The sequence below is a fragment of the Tenrec ecaudatus genome, chromosome 6, assembly GCF_050624435.1.
Source record: "Tenrec ecaudatus isolate mTenEca1 chromosome 6, mTenEca1.hap1, whole genome shotgun sequence".
Classification (NCBI taxonomy): Eukaryota; Metazoa; Chordata; class Mammalia; order Afrosoricida; family Tenrecidae; genus Tenrec; species Tenrec ecaudatus.
The window spans coordinates 63,150,534-63,172,562 of record NC_134535.1 but is presented as its reverse complement, the minus strand read 5'-3'; the positions used below and the strand labels follow the sequence as shown (position 1 = coordinate 63,172,562).

The 22,029-nt window shown below is 49.5% G+C and overlaps 1 protein-coding gene across 2 annotated transcripts; it reads left to right on the top strand.

The window, feature by feature from the left end:
- The first annotated feature begins 10,952 nt into the window (after positions 1-10,952).
- On the top strand, positions 10,953-21,438 carry DYRK2 (dual specificity tyrosine phosphorylation regulated kinase 2). 2 transcript variants are annotated; one of them, XM_075551320.1, is made up of 3 exons: positions 10,953-11,399; positions 12,083-12,231; positions 19,633-21,438. In XM_075551320.1, the coding sequence occupies exons 1-3, from the start codon at positions 11,351-11,353 to the stop codon at positions 21,241-21,243; spliced, it is 1,809 nt and encodes a 602-aa protein (XP_075407435.1). In that variant the 5' UTR covers positions 10,953-11,350; the 3' UTR covers positions 21,244-21,438. The 2 variants fall into 2 exon arrangements, with proteins under 2 accessions (XP_075407435.1, XP_075407436.1); XM_075551321.1 differs by lacking the exons at positions 10,953-11,399; positions 12,083-12,231 and adding an exon at positions 15,223-17,555.
- Positions 21,439-22,029: the final 591 nt, after the last annotated feature.

Here is a 22,029-nt window from a genome sequence, read left to right as displayed (position 1 = left end):
CAGTTCTCAGAGCAAAAAAAAGCAGTAGTTCATGAAGGCAACTAGACTCATAATTCTGTTCTTTCTCTAGTTCCTGGTTCTCCTTCTTCCTCTTCTGTTCCAGACAAATAGATGCCAGTTGTTGTATCTTGATTAGCTGTTAGGAAATGACAAAAGTCATTCTTTCAGACTAGACTCAGGTCATCCTGGGTGAAGCCTTGATAAGAATTGGTTTCCAAAGCCCCAGCACATCAAACCTTTCCCATATGTGACCACAAGCTCTTAGGAGCACAAGCTCTTTGTCTCTGAAACTGAGGGAGTTTGATAATAATTTGGTTTGGGAAAAAAAATAGAGAAAATGGTTAGTAGTCTATTGTCTGGGGTTCTGATGCTCAGGCTTCTTTTACCGTTTCCTGGGTGCTTCACTTTTCTCTCTGCAGTACATGGCTCTCATCTATGAAGTCCACTTTCCCTGCCTAACAGGTACTGAGGGCTAACCAGAAAGCTGATGCCTGTATGCATGGACGATCTTCCCTGAGCAGTTAATTGTGTGCTGTGAAATGGTGTTGATGGTGATGACAACATTTGGGCAATCAAGGTGGTGATCTGGTCAAATCTGCACCTGTTGTTGCCAGTCACAACCACAGAGATTATTTTCTTGTCATTCATTTGTTGTGTGATCATGGTTAACGTCTTTGTGTTTCAGTTTCCTCCTCTCTAAAACGGGAGCACTAGTAATATCTATCACACAGGATGGTTGTGAATACCAAACTACTCCACAGGGTCAAGTTTTTAGAACACAGCTTGACATAATACCTGTTTTTAAAAAACTGTTTTCATTGGGGGCTCTTACATCTCATCACAATCCACACACCCCTCCAATGTGTCAAGCAAATTTGCCCATGTGCTGCCATCATCATTTTCAAAGCATTCTCTTCCCACTTGAGCCCCTGATATCAGCTCCCCATTTCTTCCCCCTCCTTTCCCCACCTTCCCTCCCTCACAAGCCCTTGATAAGTTATAGATTATTTTTCCCATATCTTATATCATCCTCCATTGCCCTTCACCCACTTTTCTGTTATTCGTCCCTATAGGAGGGGGTTCTAAGTTGATTCTTGGAATTGATTCCCCCTTTCTCCCTCCACCCTCCCCTAATCCTCCTGGCATCTCTACTCTCCTTGTTAGCCCTGATGGGTTATATCCTGGATTCCCTGTGTTGTGGGATCTTACCTGTAGCAGTATGCATGCTCTGGTCTAATCTGATTTGGAAGGTAGAATTGAGATCATGATAGTGGGGTGAAGGAAGCACCGAAGAGCTAGAAGAAAGGTGTGTGTTTCATGGGTGATATACTGCACCCTGACTGGCTCATCTCTTCCCTGTGACCCCTCTGTGAGGGGATGTCCAATTGTCTACAGATGGGCATTGGGTCTCCACTCCATGCCCCCTTCTTCATTCACCTTGAGTATGGTTTTATTCTGGGTCTTAGATTCCTGATACCTGATCCCATCGACATCTCATGATCACACAGGCTGGTGTGCTTCTTCCATGTGGGATTTGTTGCTTCTGAGCTACATGACTGCTTGTTTACCTTCAAGCCTTTAAGATCCCAGACACTAAATCTTTTGATAGCCAGGCATCATTAGCTTTCTTCAGCACATTTGCTTATGCACCAGCATTGTCTTCAGCGATTGTGTCGGGAAGGTGAGTTTCACAGAGGCATAATACCTGTTTTATGTAAGTGTTAGCATTATATTCAGAGTATTTGCCAAGTGGAGGTCGTACCAAGTCACCATTACTATTTGGAAGGTTCCCTTAGACTTACACCACTGCTACATTCTGTTACTTATTTTGGGGCCCAATAAGCCCTCAAAACCACAGCCTATATAGAATCATCCAGTTTCCCTGGGCTGTGTTTAACTAGCCTCTTTTGAACTTAACTGTATCAGACTTATAACCAAGGGAGAGTGTGTTGTGTTGCGTAGAGGTCTGGAGTTAAAGAGTACAAAGATGTAGGGATGGCTTACTCCCAAGGCGTGTGCCCCTACCCCCGCCCCATCCCCCTCAATGTCGTAGTCTCTTCTCAAAGCTTCTTTGAAAGCAAGATCACAAAGCAGCGGTGGGCACTTTTAAGAGTTTTGAATTTTCTTTGGATGACATGTAGCCTTCGATTTGAGTTTAAACATTCTGGACACAACCTCAGTCAGGAGCCAGTGCCTAAGTCCCCTCCATCAATGGGACATCATTTAAGAAGACTGGGCTTCAGAATGCATTCTTCCCCACTTGGAAGCAGCCATTTTCTTCTTGAGTGATTGATAAAGGACAATGGCATGACGTGGACGGTTTTTGAATTGCAAGTTTTTCCGGCCTGTCCTTTGTTATGATGTCAACTCCTCATCTTAATGAGGCTGATTGCAGAGTGCCTTGATGAGCAGCTTTGAGAACTGCGAATGTTCCTGACTCCAAGGTGGCATTGAGGACTCTGGTCCTTCTGTTACTCCTGGTGTCCCTGGGCCCGAGAGGGAACATCACCCTCAGCTGCTTCTGGAAACACCCACTTAGGGACGATCACTTCAGACTCTGACACTTGGCAGCCAAATTGATCCACATTCCTGTACTAGCACTTTGCTCAGGTCAGTGCATTGCTCAGAAACACCTTATATACCATGTTACCTCTGGACTTTGCCTCCTTGCTTCTAAGTACCCAAGTCATGAGATCAGCAGCTGGCACACAGTAGAAGCTTGGTAATACACTGAAAGGCTTCAGAAAAAGTCATGGAAATAGAAAATTGAAAGACAACAGAGTATTCAGCCTGCCTATCAAACCTGTTGCTGTCTATTCCTACCGGCTGCAATGGCAGCACCAGCTATGTTGGAGTAGAACCTGGTGGTCGTAGATTATCAGGCCTCTCTTCCATGGAGCAGCTGGGTGGGTTTGAATCGCTTACTGTTTGCGTAATAACCAAGGGAGCAAACTGTTGGCACCACCCGGTGACTTACTTGTATTTATCATAAATATATATCCTCAAAAAACCAAACTCACTGCTATTGACTTGTGTCTGACTCATAGTATACATATGACCTATACAATATATGCTTATATGTACATTAATATATGCATATGTAGACATTAGCAGGTACATCAATATGCTACGGCGTCATTATAACGTATGTACCATGTGTCTGCTTTCATCTGATTGCAGCCCGTGTGCAGAGTAGCCCTGCCCTAGGGTCTCCCCAGCTGGCGGGAAGGAGCCATCGATCTCTTCAGCAGTCTCTGGGTGGATTTCAACTGTCAGCTTAGGGTTAGCAGCCGGGCCCTCAACGGTTGTGCCACTAGCGTGTACAGACAGTGACCCAATGACTTCGTTTCAAGCAACTGAAGGTCTGGATTTAGCTTAGAACAAGCTTCAGTTAATCCTCCCACTGTGAAACAGGTTGACAACTTATCTCTTCCTGTTTCCTCAGTTTTATTTTCTTTTTCAGCATTTCTTGCTTCCTCAAAATCCATGAAGCACTGGTCTGTCAATTCCCCTTCCTGGCGATCTGCAAGCAGTGCTCTCGCCGTGTGGAAGGTGTGTCGCTGATCTCTTCCATCATGACTCACAGTGGTCTTGAATCCTCTCCTGTTTTGAACAGCAAATCATGACATGAACAGCTGCAAGCAAACATCTGTCTATCGAATAATAACATCAGCAAATCCTGTGCTGTACCATTGTACATGAAATGCATTACTGACCATAAAATGTTCTCAAACAGAAAAGGCAGCCCCAAATGCACTTCATTTTAATTAAATACATACATTCTAAGTCAGAAACAGTGTATGTGTACACATGGGGCTAAGTAAAAAATTACTAGTTTTCCAGTTCATGCTTACCAGAATTTATTTCAAACAAAGTATCTATCTATCTATCTATCTATCTATCTATCTATCTATCTATCTATCTATCTGTGAGCATTTCAGTGTCTTTTTTAAAAGGTCCAATCAAAACACGAGCTCCTGAGAGTGTGTGTGCACTGGGCTAGTTAAACTTAAGGAGAGGTCAGTTCAGAATACTTTGATGACTGTTTTGGGGACATCCCCAAAAAGTGATCTCAAAAGAGTCTCTCAGTGGTCACAGGGTGGCCATGGGGTAGCCATGCTTATGATGAAGGAGTTTTAAGAAAACTGAAAATTGAACTGGTGAGGAAAAGACCAAGTAAGTTGCATGAAGGAAAATTTCCTTTTCCGTCAGTCATTCCCAGGCACCCGCTCATTCCTTGAGGGCAGCGAGGGCGGGCGGACGATGAGAATGTCATTGGGAACTCTTTCCCCATCTAGGCTACAGCCCTGATCCTGCCCATTCAAACTTCCCTGTGCTCCGTAAACTCAAAGAACACTTCAAAAGCACACAATTCGCATCCCTCAAAGATGCCCAGTGGTGTGAGGAGGGGAGCACAGGACTCCTCTTGGAAGGGCTCGAGACATGGAAACATCACCTTCAGAAGTGTATAGGCCCAGATGGAGGATCTGTCAAGAAGTAATAACTTTAGGTTTTGGTATGCTTGCTTAATAAAGGTTTCTATGATTTTTCAGCACTGCTCTTTGACTTTCCCTCGTAGATGTGTTTGACTTTAGCCCATCCTCTGCTAAAATAAACTCAGTTCCAGTCTGTGTCAAAGCAAACCAGCAGCAGAACCACATAGCCCCACAATGCTCTGGGAGCAGACTTCTCCCGCTCGTTTGGTCCTTTCTAGCCACCGTTTGGTCCTTTCTAGCCACCGTCTGGAGTTACTTTTGGTTAGCTCCCAAGATCTGGATCACCAGTGGGTCCTTTCTTCTACTCTTCTGTGAATTGCTCAATCACACATTGTTTCCTTCACAGCAACTTCTTTGTCAGTTTCTACAACCTTTTTGTTCGCAAAAGTGCCCAGCAGGATATCATGTCCCCTCTCCTGCCTTGCTCTCTTGCAGCCTGACGTGTCTGCCTCCTGGAAGCACTTTCCACTGGCCTCATCTCCACGAGATCTTCCAGTATCACGGCCACTCCCATGAAGGTATGATCTGCGGACTAGCTGCAGAGGGCCCTCTCTGGTCATGGCACTCTTACCCTCAGAAGTTCCTGGGCACCCTGGGCGCTGCTTTGAAGGTTTTTTCTGTGGGAGTGCCAAAGGTGTACTAGGGCAGAGCTTCCAGTGGGCTCTCTCGATCGCTCTTTATTAAACCCCTTCCTACTTCTAGGATAGAGCTTTCTTTTCTCCCACTCTCTCTTTTTTAGCATTAACTTTGTCCTTAAGGTGTAGTTGGAAAAGACAGATAAATTGTTCCTGAGAAATGTTGGACTACATCCTCAGGGTGCTCAGATACACCCAGTTCCTCTGGGAGAAATGTCCTCTACCCCACTTCTGCACAATGAAACTGCCTCTACAAGTACCCTGGCCAAAACCCATCCAGTTGGCTTAGATGATCAGTTTCTTGGTTTCCACACCTGCAGTTGCCACAGACCCATCTTCCAGGGTCAAATGCAGATTACCTTACGGTCATTGAGTTATGGTGACTGTGTCTGCGACACCTGAGGAAGTCAGCTTCATTGATTTCAGAGCTTAACAGCTTCGCAGTCTTCGATGGTAATAGGACTGGGTGACGAACTCCTGGAAGGGACTCAGAAAATGACCAATCAATTCTTGGCGTTCTCCTACAGAGCGTTGAGCCCGCATTACCCACTAGTCTATGTTGCCCCAAACATGTCGGCTTTACAGTCATCCACCTAGTTCTTTCAGAGGACCTGGTTTTCAAAGCAGGAGAAATCTCGAGTATTTCTTAACCTGACTCTCGCTATTCATAGCCTTTAGAGTCATGTCACCCTCAATGGAAAGAAAACCCCAATCCTCACAACTGGACCCATTTTCACATCATAGTAAATGGAGATAAGACTAAAACTGTCATGGATTTTCTTACTTGGATCTGCAATCAATGCTTACAGAAGTCAAGAGATCCAAAGATGACTTGTGTGAGGAAACTCTGCTACACAAGACCTCTTTAGAGTCTTGATGAGCAAGGTCTATGGTGCACCTGACCCAAGCTATGGTATTTTCCACTGCTTCATATGCATGAAAAAATTGGGCATTGAATAAAGAAGGCCAAAGATAATCAATACATGTGAATTATGGTACTGGCAAAGAAAATGGAAAGTACTACAGACTGCCAAAAGAACAAACGGATCTGGCTTGGGACAAGTACAGCCAGAATCTCCTTAACGGCAAGGATGGCAAGACGTCATCTCATGTACTTTGCACATGTTCTCAGGAGAGACCAGTCCGTAAAGAAGGATGTCATGCTTGCTGAAGTGGAGGGGCAGTGAGACAGAGGAAGGCCCTGGGTGAGATGGATGGACACAGAGGCTGCAACAGTGGGCTCAAACAAAAGGACAATTGTGAGCATGGCACAGGACTGGGCAGCATTTTGTTCTGCTGTACAAAGGGGAATTCCCTCCCCCCCCCCCCACACACACACCATGGATTCCCAAAGCTATGTATTTAAATTTTTTTTCACAATACACCTTATCACCTTCAATGCACTCTCCATTACACTTAATACACTTGTTGAACCTGTGATTCCATTCTTGGAAACCATTTTCCAACTCATCTGTTTGGATAGCTGACAGCACCTCCCTCCTTTTTAACTTCACCTCTTCTCTGTCATCAAATGACTGCTCTTTCATTTCCCTCTTTCTTCGTGGAAACATAAAGAAGTTGCGCGGAGTGAAGTCAGGTGAGTAAAGTGTGTGGAGGAAGAGAGACATGCTGGGTTTTTTGTTTTGTTTGGTTTTGCCAAAAGCTGGCACGCTGAGATGGCTGTGTGAGCGCGTGCATTGTCATGGTGGCACAAATCCAGCCTTTTTGGTCACACACTGTTAGGCAATCTTTTCAGAACCTCTAAATAGAAAGCTTGATTAACAGTGTGCCCTGATGGAATGAACTCCAAATGCACTATCTCCCTCACATCCCATCTGGTTTTATTTATTTATTTTGGGGGGAGGGGGCACTCCCACGGATATAAGGTTGCTATGACTCAGAACCGACAGGAACATCCCTGACATCCTAAAGCACCTCTCTTTGGAATTGCTTACACTTGTCAGAATACACTATGGTTTCTCACACCTTATCCTATTGCTTTACCCTGTCCCCGTGAATCAGAATTGACTTGATGGCAGTGAGTTTGTTTTTTTGGAATTTTCTTCTTCCTAAAAGCCAAAAGAATGAATTGTGAATCTTTCTGTTTGACCTTCTGTCAGGCATAAGATTACCAATATTTAACAGAATCAGAGACTTCCACATAATTGTAAATAGCATTTTGAAGGTTTACAAGAATTAATATAGTGTTACCTAAATTTTCATTTGAAATTGAATTAGTTAGAGATTGGATAAACTGCAAATTTTCTTTAAGTAAAAATTACAAAATTGAAGCAATCATCTTTTCATAGGTAATTGTTGTATCAAATAATATACTAACAGATGTTCCTGAGCCATGTGTTTTTACTTTTATAGCTTAAAATGAATTATTCTCTGTTTCTCTTTGTTGAAAAAAAGTTTAGTGGTCCTTGTCATATATTTAAGGTGTAAACTGATGTTAACCATTTATCAATCATGAACTATGAGTTCACTATTTAGAATTTTTCTTAATCATGAAAAGCATCGTGTTTAGTTCTTACTCACATATTATAAATATTTTAAGTGAAAAGAGGTGCAAGATTGTATTAAAATTGTCTTGTTTATTGCTTCACATTCTTTTTGAACGCAAGTGTTATGAAGTACACGTTTTTTTTTAAAACATTTTATTAGGGACTCATACAACTCTTATCACAATCCATACATATACATACATCAATTGTATAAAGCACATCCATACATTCCCCGCCCCAATCATTCTCAAAGCATTTGCTCTCCACTTAAGCCCCTTGCATCAGGTCCTCTTTTTTTCCCCCTCCCTCCCCGCTCCCCCCTCCCTTATGTGCCCTTTGTAATTTATACATCGTTATTTTGTCATATCTTGCTCTGTCCAGAGTCTCCCTTCCCCCCCTTCTCTGCCGTCCCTCTCCCAGGGAGGCGGTCACATGTGGATCCCTGTAATCAGTTCCCCCTTTCCAACCCACTCACCCTCCACTCTCCCAGCATCGCCCCTCACACCCTTGGTCCTGAAGGTATCATCCACCCTGGATTCCCTGTGCCTCCAGCCCTCATATGCACCAGTGTACAGCCTCTGCCCTATCCAGCCCTGCAAGGTAGAATTCGGATCATGGTAGTTGGGGGGAGGAAGCATCCAGGATCTGGGGGAAAGCTGTGCTTTTCGTCGGTACTACCTTGCACCCTGACTGACCCATCTCCTCTCCTAAACCCCTCTATGAGGGGATCTCCATTGGCTGACACTTGGGCCTTGGGTCTCCACTCTGCACTTCCCCCTTCATTCAATGTGGTACACGTTTTTAAAAAGCAAAAAGATATGGAAATAATCACACGTTAAAAGAGGGGAAAGCGTCTGAACTAACCACCCATGGTGGAGTAATTGAAAAACCAGCCCAACAAACAAACAACCCACTGCCATTGAGTGAATGCCAAAGCACAATGCCCCTAGAGTACAGGGTAGAACAGCCTCCATGAGTTTCTGAGAGAGGAAAAGGCCCAGTCTTCTTCCTGCAGAGGGGAGGGGGGTGGTTTCTAACTGACCACCTTGTAGCTGGCAGCCCAAGGCATAATCCCTATACCTCCAGGAAGAAGTGTGAAATTAGTCTGGTATTGTTAGGTGTTAAGGAATCAGTTCCCCAAACAAAACACTGCTGGTTCCTGTGTCATCCTCACAATTGTTCGACCCTCTGAAATTGGACTAGGACTCAGGAAACTTGGTCTCTAGTTACTAAGGTGTTTTTTAAATTTCAGTTTATTCTTCTGAACCCAAAATATAGTGTCCCAAGTGGATTTCATTGTGGTAGTCTTGGGAAAGGCAAGGTTAGCAGAATCAGGCCTTGATTCTTCCACTGGCATGTTGCTGGACTGATTGTTGTACTGTGGTAATACCGTTTCATTGTTGGTGTTTGCTCTTCTCGTGACTGGGACGCACAGTGATGCCACAAGACAGAACAGGACTGCCTCATACGGTTTCCTTTAGGCTGTGATCTTCATGGGTGCCCGTGCCTGGTCTTTTCTCCCGCAACACAGGCTAGTGGGCTCTCCCAACCATCTTTTGGTTAGCAGCTTAGCCATTGTACTTAACCATAGTGCCAGGACACCTTTGTTTTATTGGAAGTCACCTACAGATCCCCCCCACCCCCGCCCCATGTTCCTTTTCAGATATGTGACTAGGTACAATTCTTCTCTTTTCTATAGGCTATCTCTAGCAATATCCCCTCTCCATCTGGCCCTGAGGAGCCCAAGAGAGAGCCACGCTCAACCTTGAAATGCTCAGTGTTTGACTATAGTATGAAACAGAAAGATGGAGACATAAGATGTAGCTTGGACTCTCCAAACAAGTGGGGTGATCTTTTCAGGAGGTTGCTATGACAATTTGCAAACAGCAGGACGGATGGGATTCCAGCAAGAGGTGGCTCTCTTCCGATTTGATTTGAGGCTGCACTCCCCATGGGGGTCTGTATACTTGGCTCCTGAACAGGTCCACAGATGCAAAAAGGGACTGATCAGAATGGAGGCTTGATCCCAGAAGAATTTCAGAAACTGGCACCTCTCAGAGAGGAAATGTGCATGGCATAATATTCTGCCTGGTCATCCGGGACTCTAACCTCTCTCTCACAATTGAAAGAGACCTTTGGACAAAGGTGTGTGCCTAGCACGGTGGGCATGCAGGTGTGACACGAGTGAGGGCTTTCCCATTTTCAAGGGGCAGAGGGTGGTAGATGGAAAACCAAGAGACCAGGGAAATTCTGACTGTGTCCAAGGAGGAACTAAGAGACTCCTATCTGGGGATGAGAGGATTCAGATGGAAGCTACCGGAAGGTGGGCAATGTGCAGCTAGGGGGGAAAAATGTGCCCTTGAAAAGCCTCGGCAGCCTCCTGGGTAGTTCCACTCTGTCCTCCAGGATTTCCAGCAGTAGGCTCTCTCCCTTAAGCCCAAGAGCTTACAGGAAGGTGTGTCTCTCCCAGTGGCCGCACAAGGGAAAGGCTCGGAGTTGTAAGGAAATGGGAGGTGTCTCTGATGTTTATTTTTGCCTAGCAACCCGCAGCCAACAGCTTCCCCAGCTGCCTTCCACACGCGCCACTCTTCCTCCCCTGGTCATAGCGACTGGAGAGCGGTCACTTGGTGTCAGTAAATACGGGAGGGTGTGTGTTGGAGGTGGGAGGGCGCCCCCTCCTTCGCCCATGTTCAGGGTCACCCGGCTAAGCTGCAGTGCTCCAGGGGGCTGCACTCTTAGAGGTGACTTGCCCAAACTAAGTTATCTACATGAAAAATTATTGGTGTGGTGTGTGTGTTTTTTTTGGGGGGGGGTTACTAAGTCACTGCGACCCGAAAGGGGGTGTATTGTTTGTGAGCAGCCATTAGGTTCGAAATCTGAAGATGCATTTGTGTTTAGGGGCGCGCTCTGAAGGAGAGGGCTCTCTGCAGCGATTTCAGTCAGAGGGGAGCAGGGGTAGGTCGCGCGAAAGGACGAGCTGGGACTTAGCAGGGGATGGGGTGGGTGGGGTGGGTAGGGTATCCAAGCAGAGAAGTGCAGATGGCCGGAGGGGGAGGTGAAGGGCGCTCGGAGGCTGCAGTTTTCCGGGGAGGGAAAAGGTGGGGGTTATGCAGATGATTGGGTGGGGAGGGGGAGGGACTCCGGTAGGTGGTTGGGTGGGGGTGGGGTGTACCAGAGAGCGTGTGGCTGGGGAGTGGGGGGAGTCGGGGGCGGGGTTTGCAGCGGCGGTGGCGGGGAGCAGGGGCGGGGCTGGCCTCCGGGTGTGCGCCCCGCGCGGGCGCCCGAGTGCGAGTGTGTGTGTGTGTGTGTGTGTGTGTGTGTGTGTGAGTGAGTGTGCAGAGGCGCGCGCGCGCGCGCGCGCGGGCGAGCGCAGGAGGAAGCTCCGGAGCGAGTCGGTCTTGGCGGCCCAGGCCGCTCCCCGGCGCCCCTATGTGAGGGAATCGGGGAGGCGAGCGGCGCGCCGGCGAGGGCGAGGCATGAGCACGGGCCGGAGGGTGCTGCGGCCGCCCGAGGAAGAGGAGGACGGCGGCGGCGGCGAGGAGGAGAGCGGGGCGCTGGCGGCAGCGGGCCCGCGCCGAGGGGATGCAGCGGACTGTGTGTGTCTGGCTGTAGCTGACGCGGGGCGGCCAGGAGGCACCGGAGACCAGCTTGCGGGACGACCAGGCGGCGGCGGCGGCAACCACCCTGAAATGCATCTTTCCTTCCAGCGGCCATGTTAACCAGGAAAGCTTCGGCCGCCGCGCCCGCCGCCTACCCGACGGGTAAGGAGGGCCTGGCCGGAGCTCGCCCCGGCACCCCCCCCACCCGCCCCCACCGGCGCCCGGCTGGCCCGGGCCGAGCCCTCGTGGCGCGGCGGCGCCGCCCGCGGGACCTGGCACAAAGTCGGCGCGGCGGCCGGGAGGCCCGGGGAGTTCCCGGGCGGACCGCGCGCCCTGCCCGCCGCCCTGCTCATTGTTGCCCGCGGGGCCCGCGCTGGCTCCGAGCGCTAGCGCCCCTGCCCGGCCCGACCCGGGCTGGGGCTGGGCGGGTCGCGGGCATCCCCGCGCCGGGAGCCGGCCGGAGGGGACGGCTCGGAGCCCGGAGAGGCTGTTGCGCCCTGCGCGGTGGCGCTCGCCTTCCGCTCGGCCGCCGCCGCGTGCAACGTGGGCCGCCAGGGCCTGGCCTAGCTCGCCCTTCCCTCGGGTGGCCCACTAGCGCGCCAGGACCCGACTTAACTTTGCAGCTAGCCGCCTGGGCGCCCCCCGTGGCTGCACCGGGAAGATCGGCGTCCCGATCTCCATCTTCCCCCCACGCCCGCCCCTCTCGACTGTCCCCGTCTCTCCCCCGGGGGCGGAGTGGGGGGGGGGCCGGGGGTTGCTATCCCGAAAAGTGGGGCGGGGCGACTGGGTGCGGGTGACTTTCTCCCTCCTGACCCTCTTTTGTCTCCTATCGCGCGTGGTCCCAGGCCGAGGAGGGGACAGCACCATTCGTCAGCTCCAGGCTTCTCCGGGGCTCGGGGCTGGGGCCCCGCGGAGCGGAGTGGGGACCGGCCCGCCCTCCCCCATCGCCCTGCCGCCTCTCCGGGCCAGCAACGCTGCCGCCGCAGCGCACACGGTGAGACCCAGCCCTCGGGCGACCGGCGGGGGTGCCCGGAGGGGATCTGGGGCAAAACACTCGCGGGTCGGTGGGGTTCTGAGGCTGGGAGATGAGAGGCTGAGGTGCCGAGAAGCCCCACGTCCATGGCCTGTAGCCTGTCCGCGCCGCCGCCCTCTGTAACTTGGGCGAGCCCAAAGCTGCAGCCACAAAGGACGATTCGTGCCGTGGACCCCCCACTTCCCCTCCGAGCCTGCCCCCAGCTGCCCTCCTCTTCCTCGAACTTCCTCCTTGCAGCTCTTTGCTCTTCTCGTTCTTTTTCCAACTTGCTTCCCAGAGCTTCCTTCTCGGATCCGGTAAACAGTCCCCCCTCCCCCACTTGGTGGGAAGTGAGTATTTATAGAAACAGATGTCTGCTAGGGGACAGGCGGCCTGTCCAGCCCGGAAAATCGATCACCCGAAGAGCCTCCCAGGCCTGGCTCCAGCCTGGTCGCCCGCGTGTGTAAGCATGTTTTATGAGTGCTACAGGTTTGAACACAGCAGAAATTGTAATTAACAGTAACAAAATAGCAGCAGCAGCAGCCGTCAAAACAAAGCAAATCACCGGATAGGATCCTGCTGTTGCACAGTCTTCCAAAGGGAAGGGCCACCCGGTGAGAAAGGAAGGGCACCTGATAGGTGCCTTGGCCCCTCTAGGGTGGGGCCCATGACTGCAGAGGGTGGCAAACTGGAGTTTAGTGCACCTTTTCTTGGCTGCCAGGGGCTGCCCTTGAATGGTGACTGCCAGCTCACAGCAGGTGTGTGCATTTATTTGGAGGAGGTGATGGTTGAAAGGGTCCCCCGCCCTCCCCTCAGTGGGATCTTCCTATGGTGGTTGTGCTTGGTTGCCTTACGGGCTGGTTTGCCTAGTCAAACCGGAGTTCTGGAAGAGAAGACCAATTTTAGCCCACAAGGGCGCCTCTCTCAGGGTCCTGCGTTAATGTGTCAGAGGAGAATCTGGGAGGAGGCCCGAGGGGAGCTAGGCCTGTATGTACAAGTGGCACAGGAACATGTTTTGTTGGTTTCCATTTTTTGGTTGTTATTCCCCTGATGCATGTAGTCCCAGGAGCCAGGAATTCATGACACAGTGCTTAACTAATCTCTCTTGGATGTTGACAGTAGGGAGTCTTTGGGTCCCAGAAGTGGTTCGGCACGTGATGGCTGCATGTTCTTATCACTGTGATGTTTCTGTGGAAAAAACTGCATTGGCTTTATGGGGTTAATTATTTTGTTGTTTGTACTCAAATCATCTGCAAATGAAGGCAAGTATCAGAGCCAGCCTTTTCCACGTGGTTCAAGTAATCCCAGCACTTGGTGTAAACTGGCGGGGGGGAATGTTCGCTTTGCATCTGGGATCTAGTTTGATGAAGTTGGTCTCTGCTTGATCCAAGACTCTGCAGTGAAACTGCCCATTGAATTTAGAGAAAATGGAAGGGCTACAACCAGAGAATCACCTGTGGTGTTCCCAAACTAAAAAGGTGCCGCTCACAACCCCTACTGATGGAGCCCTCTCCTTTGTTGGTGGCACCTGCCGGGTTTATCTGGTTTGGGTTGTTGTAGTCTTGTTCGATACTTGATCTGGAGAGTGAAAATTGGGTTGTGATTGCTGTTCAGTATTGACTGATTTCACATCACACATTTCCTAGACCAGGCAAGTTCCGGAGAGATCACAGGAGTTCCCAGGCCCACCCTTTCACTTTGCAGGCCAGGAAACAGGGCCAGCATGGTCAAGATTCCCTGCTAGGTTCATAGCAAGGTTGAAGCGAACCTTCTTAACATACGTCTTGCCCCTGCCAAGTGTAGGAAAGTACGGTGACTGCATTAGAAATCCCCAGACTTTTGCAGACCCGCCTTCCCCTATGCCTGTCCAGTTTCTGTAAATGTTAGGTTTTAATTCGGGTGCAGTGACACTTGGGAAGAACTAGGTTAAAATGAAGGGGATGGAAATTGAAGAGAAGAAAATGATCTTGTCATCAGAGCTGTCTGCGTATTTCCCCTCAGAAATAGGAGGATTAAAAAAAAAAAAAAGAAATAGGAGGATAGATGAATTGGATTTTCCCAGTCCCTTTTGTTCTCTCTCTCGGTGGGCATCTTACACTGCCCATTGTGTGTCATTTCTGTTTGTTCTCAGATGTATGCGATGTGATCTTCACTCCTATGCGAGTGCTTTTGCTTTTTCAACATAACATATTGAACTTTTAACTGTTTCTGTTGAAAAGCCCCAATCCTGGGATGGATCATATTCAGACCTTTGAAGGGCTACCAGTTTTGTTTTTATTAAACAATTGGAGGCAAAGAAGAATTTATCTCCCTACAGCACAACTGGTCGTGTTTTGAAGACTGGAAGAAATAGGCCCTGCAGACTGCCAGTTCTTCAAAGAGGAGCTAAAATTCTGGTCTTCTTACACTCAGAGCCAGCCCCGTAATGTGAGGCAGCATTTCTCAGATAACTTCGGAGAAGTTTGGGAAAGCCCAGAAATGTTGGCCCAGTGAAAGATCTGCTTGCTTGCTGCTCCATTCTTGGAAGAGGTGAAAGCTACCAGACTGGTCACATGATTGGTCCCACCTAATCTGCAATACTAAAATATCTTACGGACAGCCAAAGTTTTGTGTAGGTCTTTCCCTGAAGGTGTGGGCATGTTAACAACTGTGTGCACTCGCTATTTATTTTTAACTGTGACAGGTGCTGTGTCTAGTCATTGGCCAATAGGAAAAGACACTAACCACGTCAGCCTCAAGAGGCTGGACGTTGTCCATATCCTTTCTTAGACGTACAGTCTGGAGACATTCCAACTTCTCAAGGTGGTTTTATTTCTTTGTGTGTCTCCCCACCCCCACCTCCCCCTTTTTGTTGATGGAATTGTTGGGCTTCTAAGTTTGGTTGTGATTTTAGAGATCAGCATTGTTAGCGACAAGAGTCTTCTTAATATCTGGAAAGCTTATTTCAACTTCCGTACATCGCTTCTAGATGTTTCAGTGGAATATCTGCTATTGGTGTGTTAATAAGCGATCTTTTGCCCCAAAGTCCCTGCTGATGCACTCTGTAAGCTGAAAGTCTTGTGACTCAGATCACCAGGGACATTTCCCAACTCCCTGGGTATTGACTTCATGTTTTCTTACGAAGGAACAAAATGCCCTGCTCTCAAGAGTAACTCAAGAGAGACAAGTGTTAACAGGGCTCTGTTGAAATGGATTCGGGTATACAAGGGATATATATTAAGCGGTTCCTGAAAGCCTGGACTTCTGTTAAGGGGGGATCAAACAAAGATAAGAGGTAACCCTAAGTTGGATCTATCAGATAGCCAAATGAAGTGAACTATGGGTTATAATATCACCTTGTCCCCAAACTGTTCAAGTCAAGGGAGCTTGCACAGAGGTGGGGAGAGTTGAGCCAAACACTGAAGGATGAGTTGGTGTTTACCATCCAGATGTGGGAAACAGAGGAGAATCCAAACAGCGCCTGCAATGAGACAGTAACAGCCAGTGCTCCCACTGAACCAAGTACCACTCGAAATACTACACATATTACCTTATTTAGTCTTCCCAGTGAGGCCACATTGCTGCCTCCTTTGTCATAGATAATGACATTCTGGTGCAGAGGGATGAAGGAAATTGCCCAGTCACATGTCAGGGAACTAGGACTCAGTCCACAATGCATGGGGGCTTCAAAAGTCCATGGGAGGAGATGAAGTTAAAAGGTAATGGGATTCTTCAACGGACTCAGTGCAGCATGTCTAGCTGAAGATCCCTGGGCTCCTTCCTTGACTACTAACTGTAGTCAAAGCCAGCCTTTCTAAAAACAGAGGGATGCAGGAGTACATGGGCCCTTGGGGAACCTAGCTTTTGTACTCGGGGAGAAGAGTAACACTGGTAGATGAACTGGAAGGAATCAGGTCGCTTTGATGCTTAAAGTTTTGAAGTAAATTCTGGTATTTTATCTGTGGAGATGGGGTGCCATGGTGAGACTTGAGGAAATGGTAGATTTAGAAGGAAGAAGCCTTGACCACGAGTTACCCATTGATCAGCGTTCAAACCCGCAGTGAAACTCAAAGGGGGGCAGTTCTGCTCTGTGTTACAGAGCTGCTGTGAGTCGGAATCAACTTGATGGCAGCGAGTTCGGTTTTGAGTAAATGGGACTTGGCAGCATGGATATAGTGGTAGCCCAATGGTAGAATTCTCGCTTCCCAGCAGGCAGAGGACCTGGGTTTGATTGCTGGCCAGTGCACCTCAAACACAGATACCACCTGTCGGTCACTGGTGCCTTGTGTCTTGCAATGATGCTGAACAAGTTGCAGTGGACCTTCCAGACTAACAAGCAGACTAGGAAGAAAGGCCTGGCAGTCTACTTCTGAAAACCAGCCCATGAAAATCCCATACATCACAAGTCTGGTCTGTAACCAATCATGAGGATGCTCAGGACCAGTCAGTGTCACATTCCATTGTGCATGGGGTTGCTGTAAGTCAAGGGACCCACGTATCAGGGACCCAAGTATCAGGGACCCACGTTAGGAGGCCTTTTCAGTTGTCCTAGTGAAAGGCAGGGAGCAGGAGTGTGAGATGAGGCAGTGCACGGGGAGGGAGAGAGAGTGAGACAGAATGAAAAGGGTGCAATGATTGGGAAGGATTTCCAAGTAGGTACGGTTGAGGATGCTCTACAGCTTGATAAGTCCTGTGGCAGCGAAGCCTTTTGTTAAAAAATTTGGGGTGCTATGGGGAGAAACTGTTTTGGGGAGTGGAGATCATGAGTGTGTTTGATTTGCTTACTGGCGAAGAAGCTGACCAGGGGTTTTACATGTGACTCTTGAGCTTGTGGAGACATGTCAGGGGCTTCAAAAAGCTCATGGAAAATTCTATTCTTTTAATCCCTGCTCCATGCCCCCCTCCCCCCAAACAACAACTATTTGATGCCCCCTTGTAGATTTTGGCAGGTCTGGGCATGAGGTAGGGGACATGGTTGACTTTGGTGCTTGGATGTTCGCTTAAGCTCTGGCCGTGTTCCGGATCAGTCAGTAAGACCTCTGGGGAGTTGATGCTGAGAGAACCGAGGCTTGGACCTTCAGAATCTTATATTCTAAGAGCAGGTTGACAAATCACTGATACTGAAGAGGGGACCAAGAGAAAGCAGTTGAAGAGACAGAAGGCGGTCCAGTTGGTTTTAGTACCAGTCACTAAAACTTTTGTGAACCTGCTTTAAATTACACAGCTCAAGAATGCTGTAATGAAACTGAAGGTGAATTTTTGAACCTTGAGAAGGTGCTCCTTCCAGTCATCTAAGGAATCCCTAAGCCCCAGCATAAATTTTGCCGGTAAGGAAGCCTCATGTTTCTTGATGGCAGTGCAGGTGTTTCTTCTAAAATATCTCCATCCTTCTTGGAAGACCGTAGTGGGGGGGTAGGAGGCTGTACAGAGAATGAGAGGCTTGGAAAGTAAAGCTAAGGACAAGCCTCTACTGCTTTCACGTATGCTCCGATCTTTCCTAGTTCATTTTTATGACATCCCTTGCTTGGGGCATGAGATGAAGATTAAAAAAGCTTGTCTGGCTGGCTACCCTTCCAAAAAACTAGATCACCTAACATGGGATAGGATGAGCTTAATATAACAGGGTTTGACTTGCAGTCATACCTTGGGCAATACAATCCCTGGGCTTAGGAAATCACCTTGCAGACAAGTGCAGGTACTGCATTCTACTTTGCATTTAGAAGTTGTTCTAGGAAAAGCTTCCTCGTCAGATAGTCAGTGTGCATGCCCTGTCTGAGAAAAGTGTGCATCTTGATCTACTAGTGGATTTAGAACAAGAACATGGGAAAATGACTAACGGCAAAGGATTTCACATAATTGATTGTAATCTCCCAGAGGGCCGACTTTGCCACTTACATGGCTCCTGTCTTTCTCACTGCCACCAAGTCAGCTCTCTTTTGGACGGAGGAGGAAAACTGCTCTGTAGGGTTTCCAAGACATCGAGTCCTGCTCAGAGACGACAGCTCATCCTTTTCTCACATAGTGGCTGATCAAGTTTGAATCATCAATCTTGACCAGCCCAAGACACCCACTAATACCACCAGCAGCCCTCAGCTAGCATTGGCTCAATGGACAGAGTAGGCTCGTTGGGTGAAGTGAATGACCAATTGATCGTCAATAAGCCCTGATAACATTGCCAAGCAGGAGAGACTTGTCTGTCCCTAGCCAAACCCACAGCCAGGGAGTCCTTTCCATCTGACGCTGGCAGGAATTCCTCACTGCCAGGAGATGCCACCAACTAATCCTCTCTCACCCTCACCGCTTTGCAGTTGTAGTACTTGAAGAGATGGCACTTAGGTTCCCAGTAGAGGTCTGGGGGCCCCTTGGCTTACATCATCTGTCTTGTTTAGACAGGAATGTTCAGGGATGGCTTGTGTGCCTAAAATAGAAATCACTGCTCTGCGTGCCTTGTTGGAAAGCTGCGTATCCCAGAAGCCCAGAGCAATGCGTTTCTCAAAAGAGCCGAGCTTCTGACCATAGGAAAGGCCAAAAGAAGGTGGTGGTTGGTTGGTTGGTTTGCTGGGCTGGATGGCCTTAAATGGTCATCGCAGTCAGCGAAGCTCAGAGACTTTTAAAAATAGGTTGATGGCTTTACAGGATACCATAGTAGACAGTTACATGGGAATCTTTTTAAGTCTGGAGGGTTTTTTTGGGTCACTGAAGCATGTATATTCGTTGGCAGAAGCAGTTGGATTTCTAAGTCCTGGTGAAGAGTGGAGACGAAGCTAACTAGCAGCTGGAGTAGCGCTAGACACAGGAGAAGGCAGCGAACTAGAGAGGGGCGGTCCTTGCCCTTTGAGAGCAAAGAGGCAGTGTGAGAGACAGCTCGAGGTGAGGGCGGGTTAGCCCACCTGGAGAGGGATGAGCTCATGTCCTTTGGTGTACGCTTTTCTTCAATCATCTGTCAAGTGTGGGCTGAGCGGAACATCTGGCATGTGTTCAGGGCTATGTGCACCATGCTGGTAGACAAAGATGAACATTGATGATACGGTTTCTGCCTCCACGCAGAGTGTCGTCTCAACCCCGAGTATATACAACCAATGCCTTTAGGTGCTAGGTGCAGCACTTAGGGGGTCCCCTTTGTTGAGCTTTCCATGTTCCGCAGCCGCAGCTAGCCCGCTACTGACGGGGTTTTCTTCTCTTGTTGGAAAGCTGTGTCTCCTGGACGCCCATAGAAATGCAGGCCCAGGCTGTCCCCCTCCCTCCACACTGCCTCTCCTGGTCTCCAAAGCCCATGCTTCAGCTTTATGAAAACCCAAACCCGGTGGAGTTTCCTGAAGGAGGGAGGGTGGGGTTGAGTTACCAACGCTCCCCTCCGACCTGACCAGGCTTCTCCCGTTCTTACGTTTCCTTTCTGACTTCCAGATTGGCGGCAGTAAGCACACCATGAATGACCACCTGCACGTGGGCAGCCACAGCCACGGACAGATCCAGGTTCAGCAGCTGTTTGAGGATAACAGTAACAAACGGACAGTGCTCACGACCCAACCCAATGGGCTCACCACAGTGGGTAAAGCGGGACTGCCGGGGGTGCCCGAGCGGCAGCTGGACAGCGTCCACAGGCGGCAGGGCAGCTCCACCTCCCTGAAATCAATGGAAGGCCTCGGGAAGGTGAAAGCCAGCCCCATGTCCCCGGAGCAAGCAATGAAGCAATACATGCAAAAACTCACCACCTTTGAACACCACGAGATTTTCAGCTACCCTGAAATTTATTTCTTGGGTCCAAATGCAAAGAAACGCCAAGGCATGACGGGTGGACCGAACAACGGCGGCTATGATGACGACCAGGGATCCTATGTGCAGGTGCCCCACGATCACGTGGCCTACAGGTACGAGGTCCTGAAGGTCATCGGGAAGGGAAGCTTCGGGCAGGTGGTCAAGGCCTACGACCACAAGGTCCACCAGCACGTGGCCCTGAAGATGGTGCGCAACGAGAAGCGTTTCCACCGGCAGGCAGCCGAGGAGATCCGGATCCTGGAACACCTGCGGAAGCAGGACAAGGACAACGCCATGAACGTCATCCACATGCTGGAGAACTTCACCTTCCGCAACCACATCTGCATGACGTTCGAGCTGCTGAGCATGAACCTGTACGAACTCATCAAGAAGAACAAGTTCCAGGGCTTCAGCCTGCCGCTGGTCCGCAAGTTCGCCCACTCCATCCTGCAGTGCCTGGACGCCCTGCACAAGAGCCGCATCATTCACTGTGACCTCAAGCCCGAGAACATCTTGCTGAAGCAGCAGGGCAGAAGTGGCATTAAAGTGATCGACTTTGGCTCCAGCTGTTACGAGCATCAGCGGGTCTACACGTACATCCAGTCGCGGTTTTACCGGGCCCCGGAAGTGATCCTGGGGGCCAGGTACGGGATGCCCATTGATATGTGGAGCCTGGGATGCATTTTGGCGGAGCTCCTGACAGGATACCCGCTCCTGCCGGGGGAGGACGAAGGGGACCAGCTGGCCTGTATGATTGAGCTCTTGGGCATGCCCTCCCAGAAACTGCTGGATACATCCAAACGAGCCAAAAATTTTGTGAGTTCCAAGGGTTATCCCCGGTACTGCTCGGTCACCACCCTGTCGGACGGCTCGGTGGTTCTCAACGGAGGCAGGTCCCGGAGAGGGAAACTGAGGGGTCCGCCTGAGAGCAGAGAGTGGGGGAATGCACTGAAGGGGTGCGATGACCCCCTTTTCCTTGACTTCTTGAAACAGTGTTTGGAGTGGGATCCGATGGTTCGCATGACTCCCGGCCAGGCTTTACGGCATCCCTGGTTGCGGAGGCGGCTGCCAAAGCCTCCGACCGGGGAGAAAACGGCGGCGGCGAAGCGGCTGACTGAGAGCACTGGTGCTATCACGTCGATTTCCAAGTTACCTCCACCTTCCAGCTCGGCGTCCAAGCTGAGGACTAATCTGGCACATATGACAGACGCCAATGGGAATATTCAGCAGAGGACAGTGTTGCCAAAACTTGTTAGCTGAGCTCACCCCCCTGACACCGGTCATCTGAGAGATACGACCTTGCTGAGCCTTCCTGGGTTGTGAGAGGCGGACGAACGCTCAGCCCTGTTTCTATTTGCTCAATGATTTTACTCATTTGTATCCTTTCAGCACTTACTTTAATGTATGAACGTTGTTCATTTTGTTTTTATAAAATACATGGGGACAATGCTTTAAGTTTTGATACTTTCCAAAACTCTTTTTTGTGCGTGTGTGAGCGCGCGTGTTCCAGAAAGAAGTACGGTGAGCCTTACTGTATTTGAGTGTGGCAGCGTGAGAAACGCCAGTGGCAGGCCATTGATTACGTCATGACTGCCGCGCCTTCACAGATGGGTGCCCCAGACCTTCGCTAAGGTCTCCTGGTTCTTCCTCTCCCTGAGGTGGCTGCCCCCGGCCGTCCTCCAGGTGCAGTACAGATGGAGTTCGGCCTGCCTTCATGGCCCCCACGTTAGCTGGGGGGTGGGGGTGGGGTGGGGGGAGGAGAAGGAAGGGTCATGAAGAAAGTCATCCTCTAAGAAAACCTGCCCCTCAGAGATTACACCCCCCACCTTCCTCCCCCAAGTGAACACTCGAATGCAAACCACAGTCCCCAAGGTTTAAACTGCCCAATGCACGGTCTGGTATTCTAAAATAGCTGCCTGCGTGATGCCTGGGACTGGGGATCTATGTGTCCCTCCAGCTTTCCTGACCTGATCGGTGAACTGCTTTGCAAAGAAACCTAGGACAGGATTTCTTGTTGTAACTTCCCGTAGAAGTCTAGCCCACAGA

Bases quoted from the DNA above. Each gene is read 5' to 3' on its own strand.
- DYRK2 (XM_075551320.1), top strand. From the start codon at position 11,351: ATGTTAACCAGGAAAGCTTCGGCCGCCGCGCCCGCCGCCTACCCGACG. The intron at 11,400-12,082 runs GTAAGGAGGGCC...GCGTGGTCCCAG, and splicing joins GCCCGCCGCCTACCCGACGG to GCCGAGGAGGGGACAGCACC. The intron at 12,232-19,632 runs GTGAGACCCAGC...TCTGACTTCCAG, and splicing joins CTGCCGCCGCAGCGCACACG to ATTGGCGGCAGTAAGCACAC.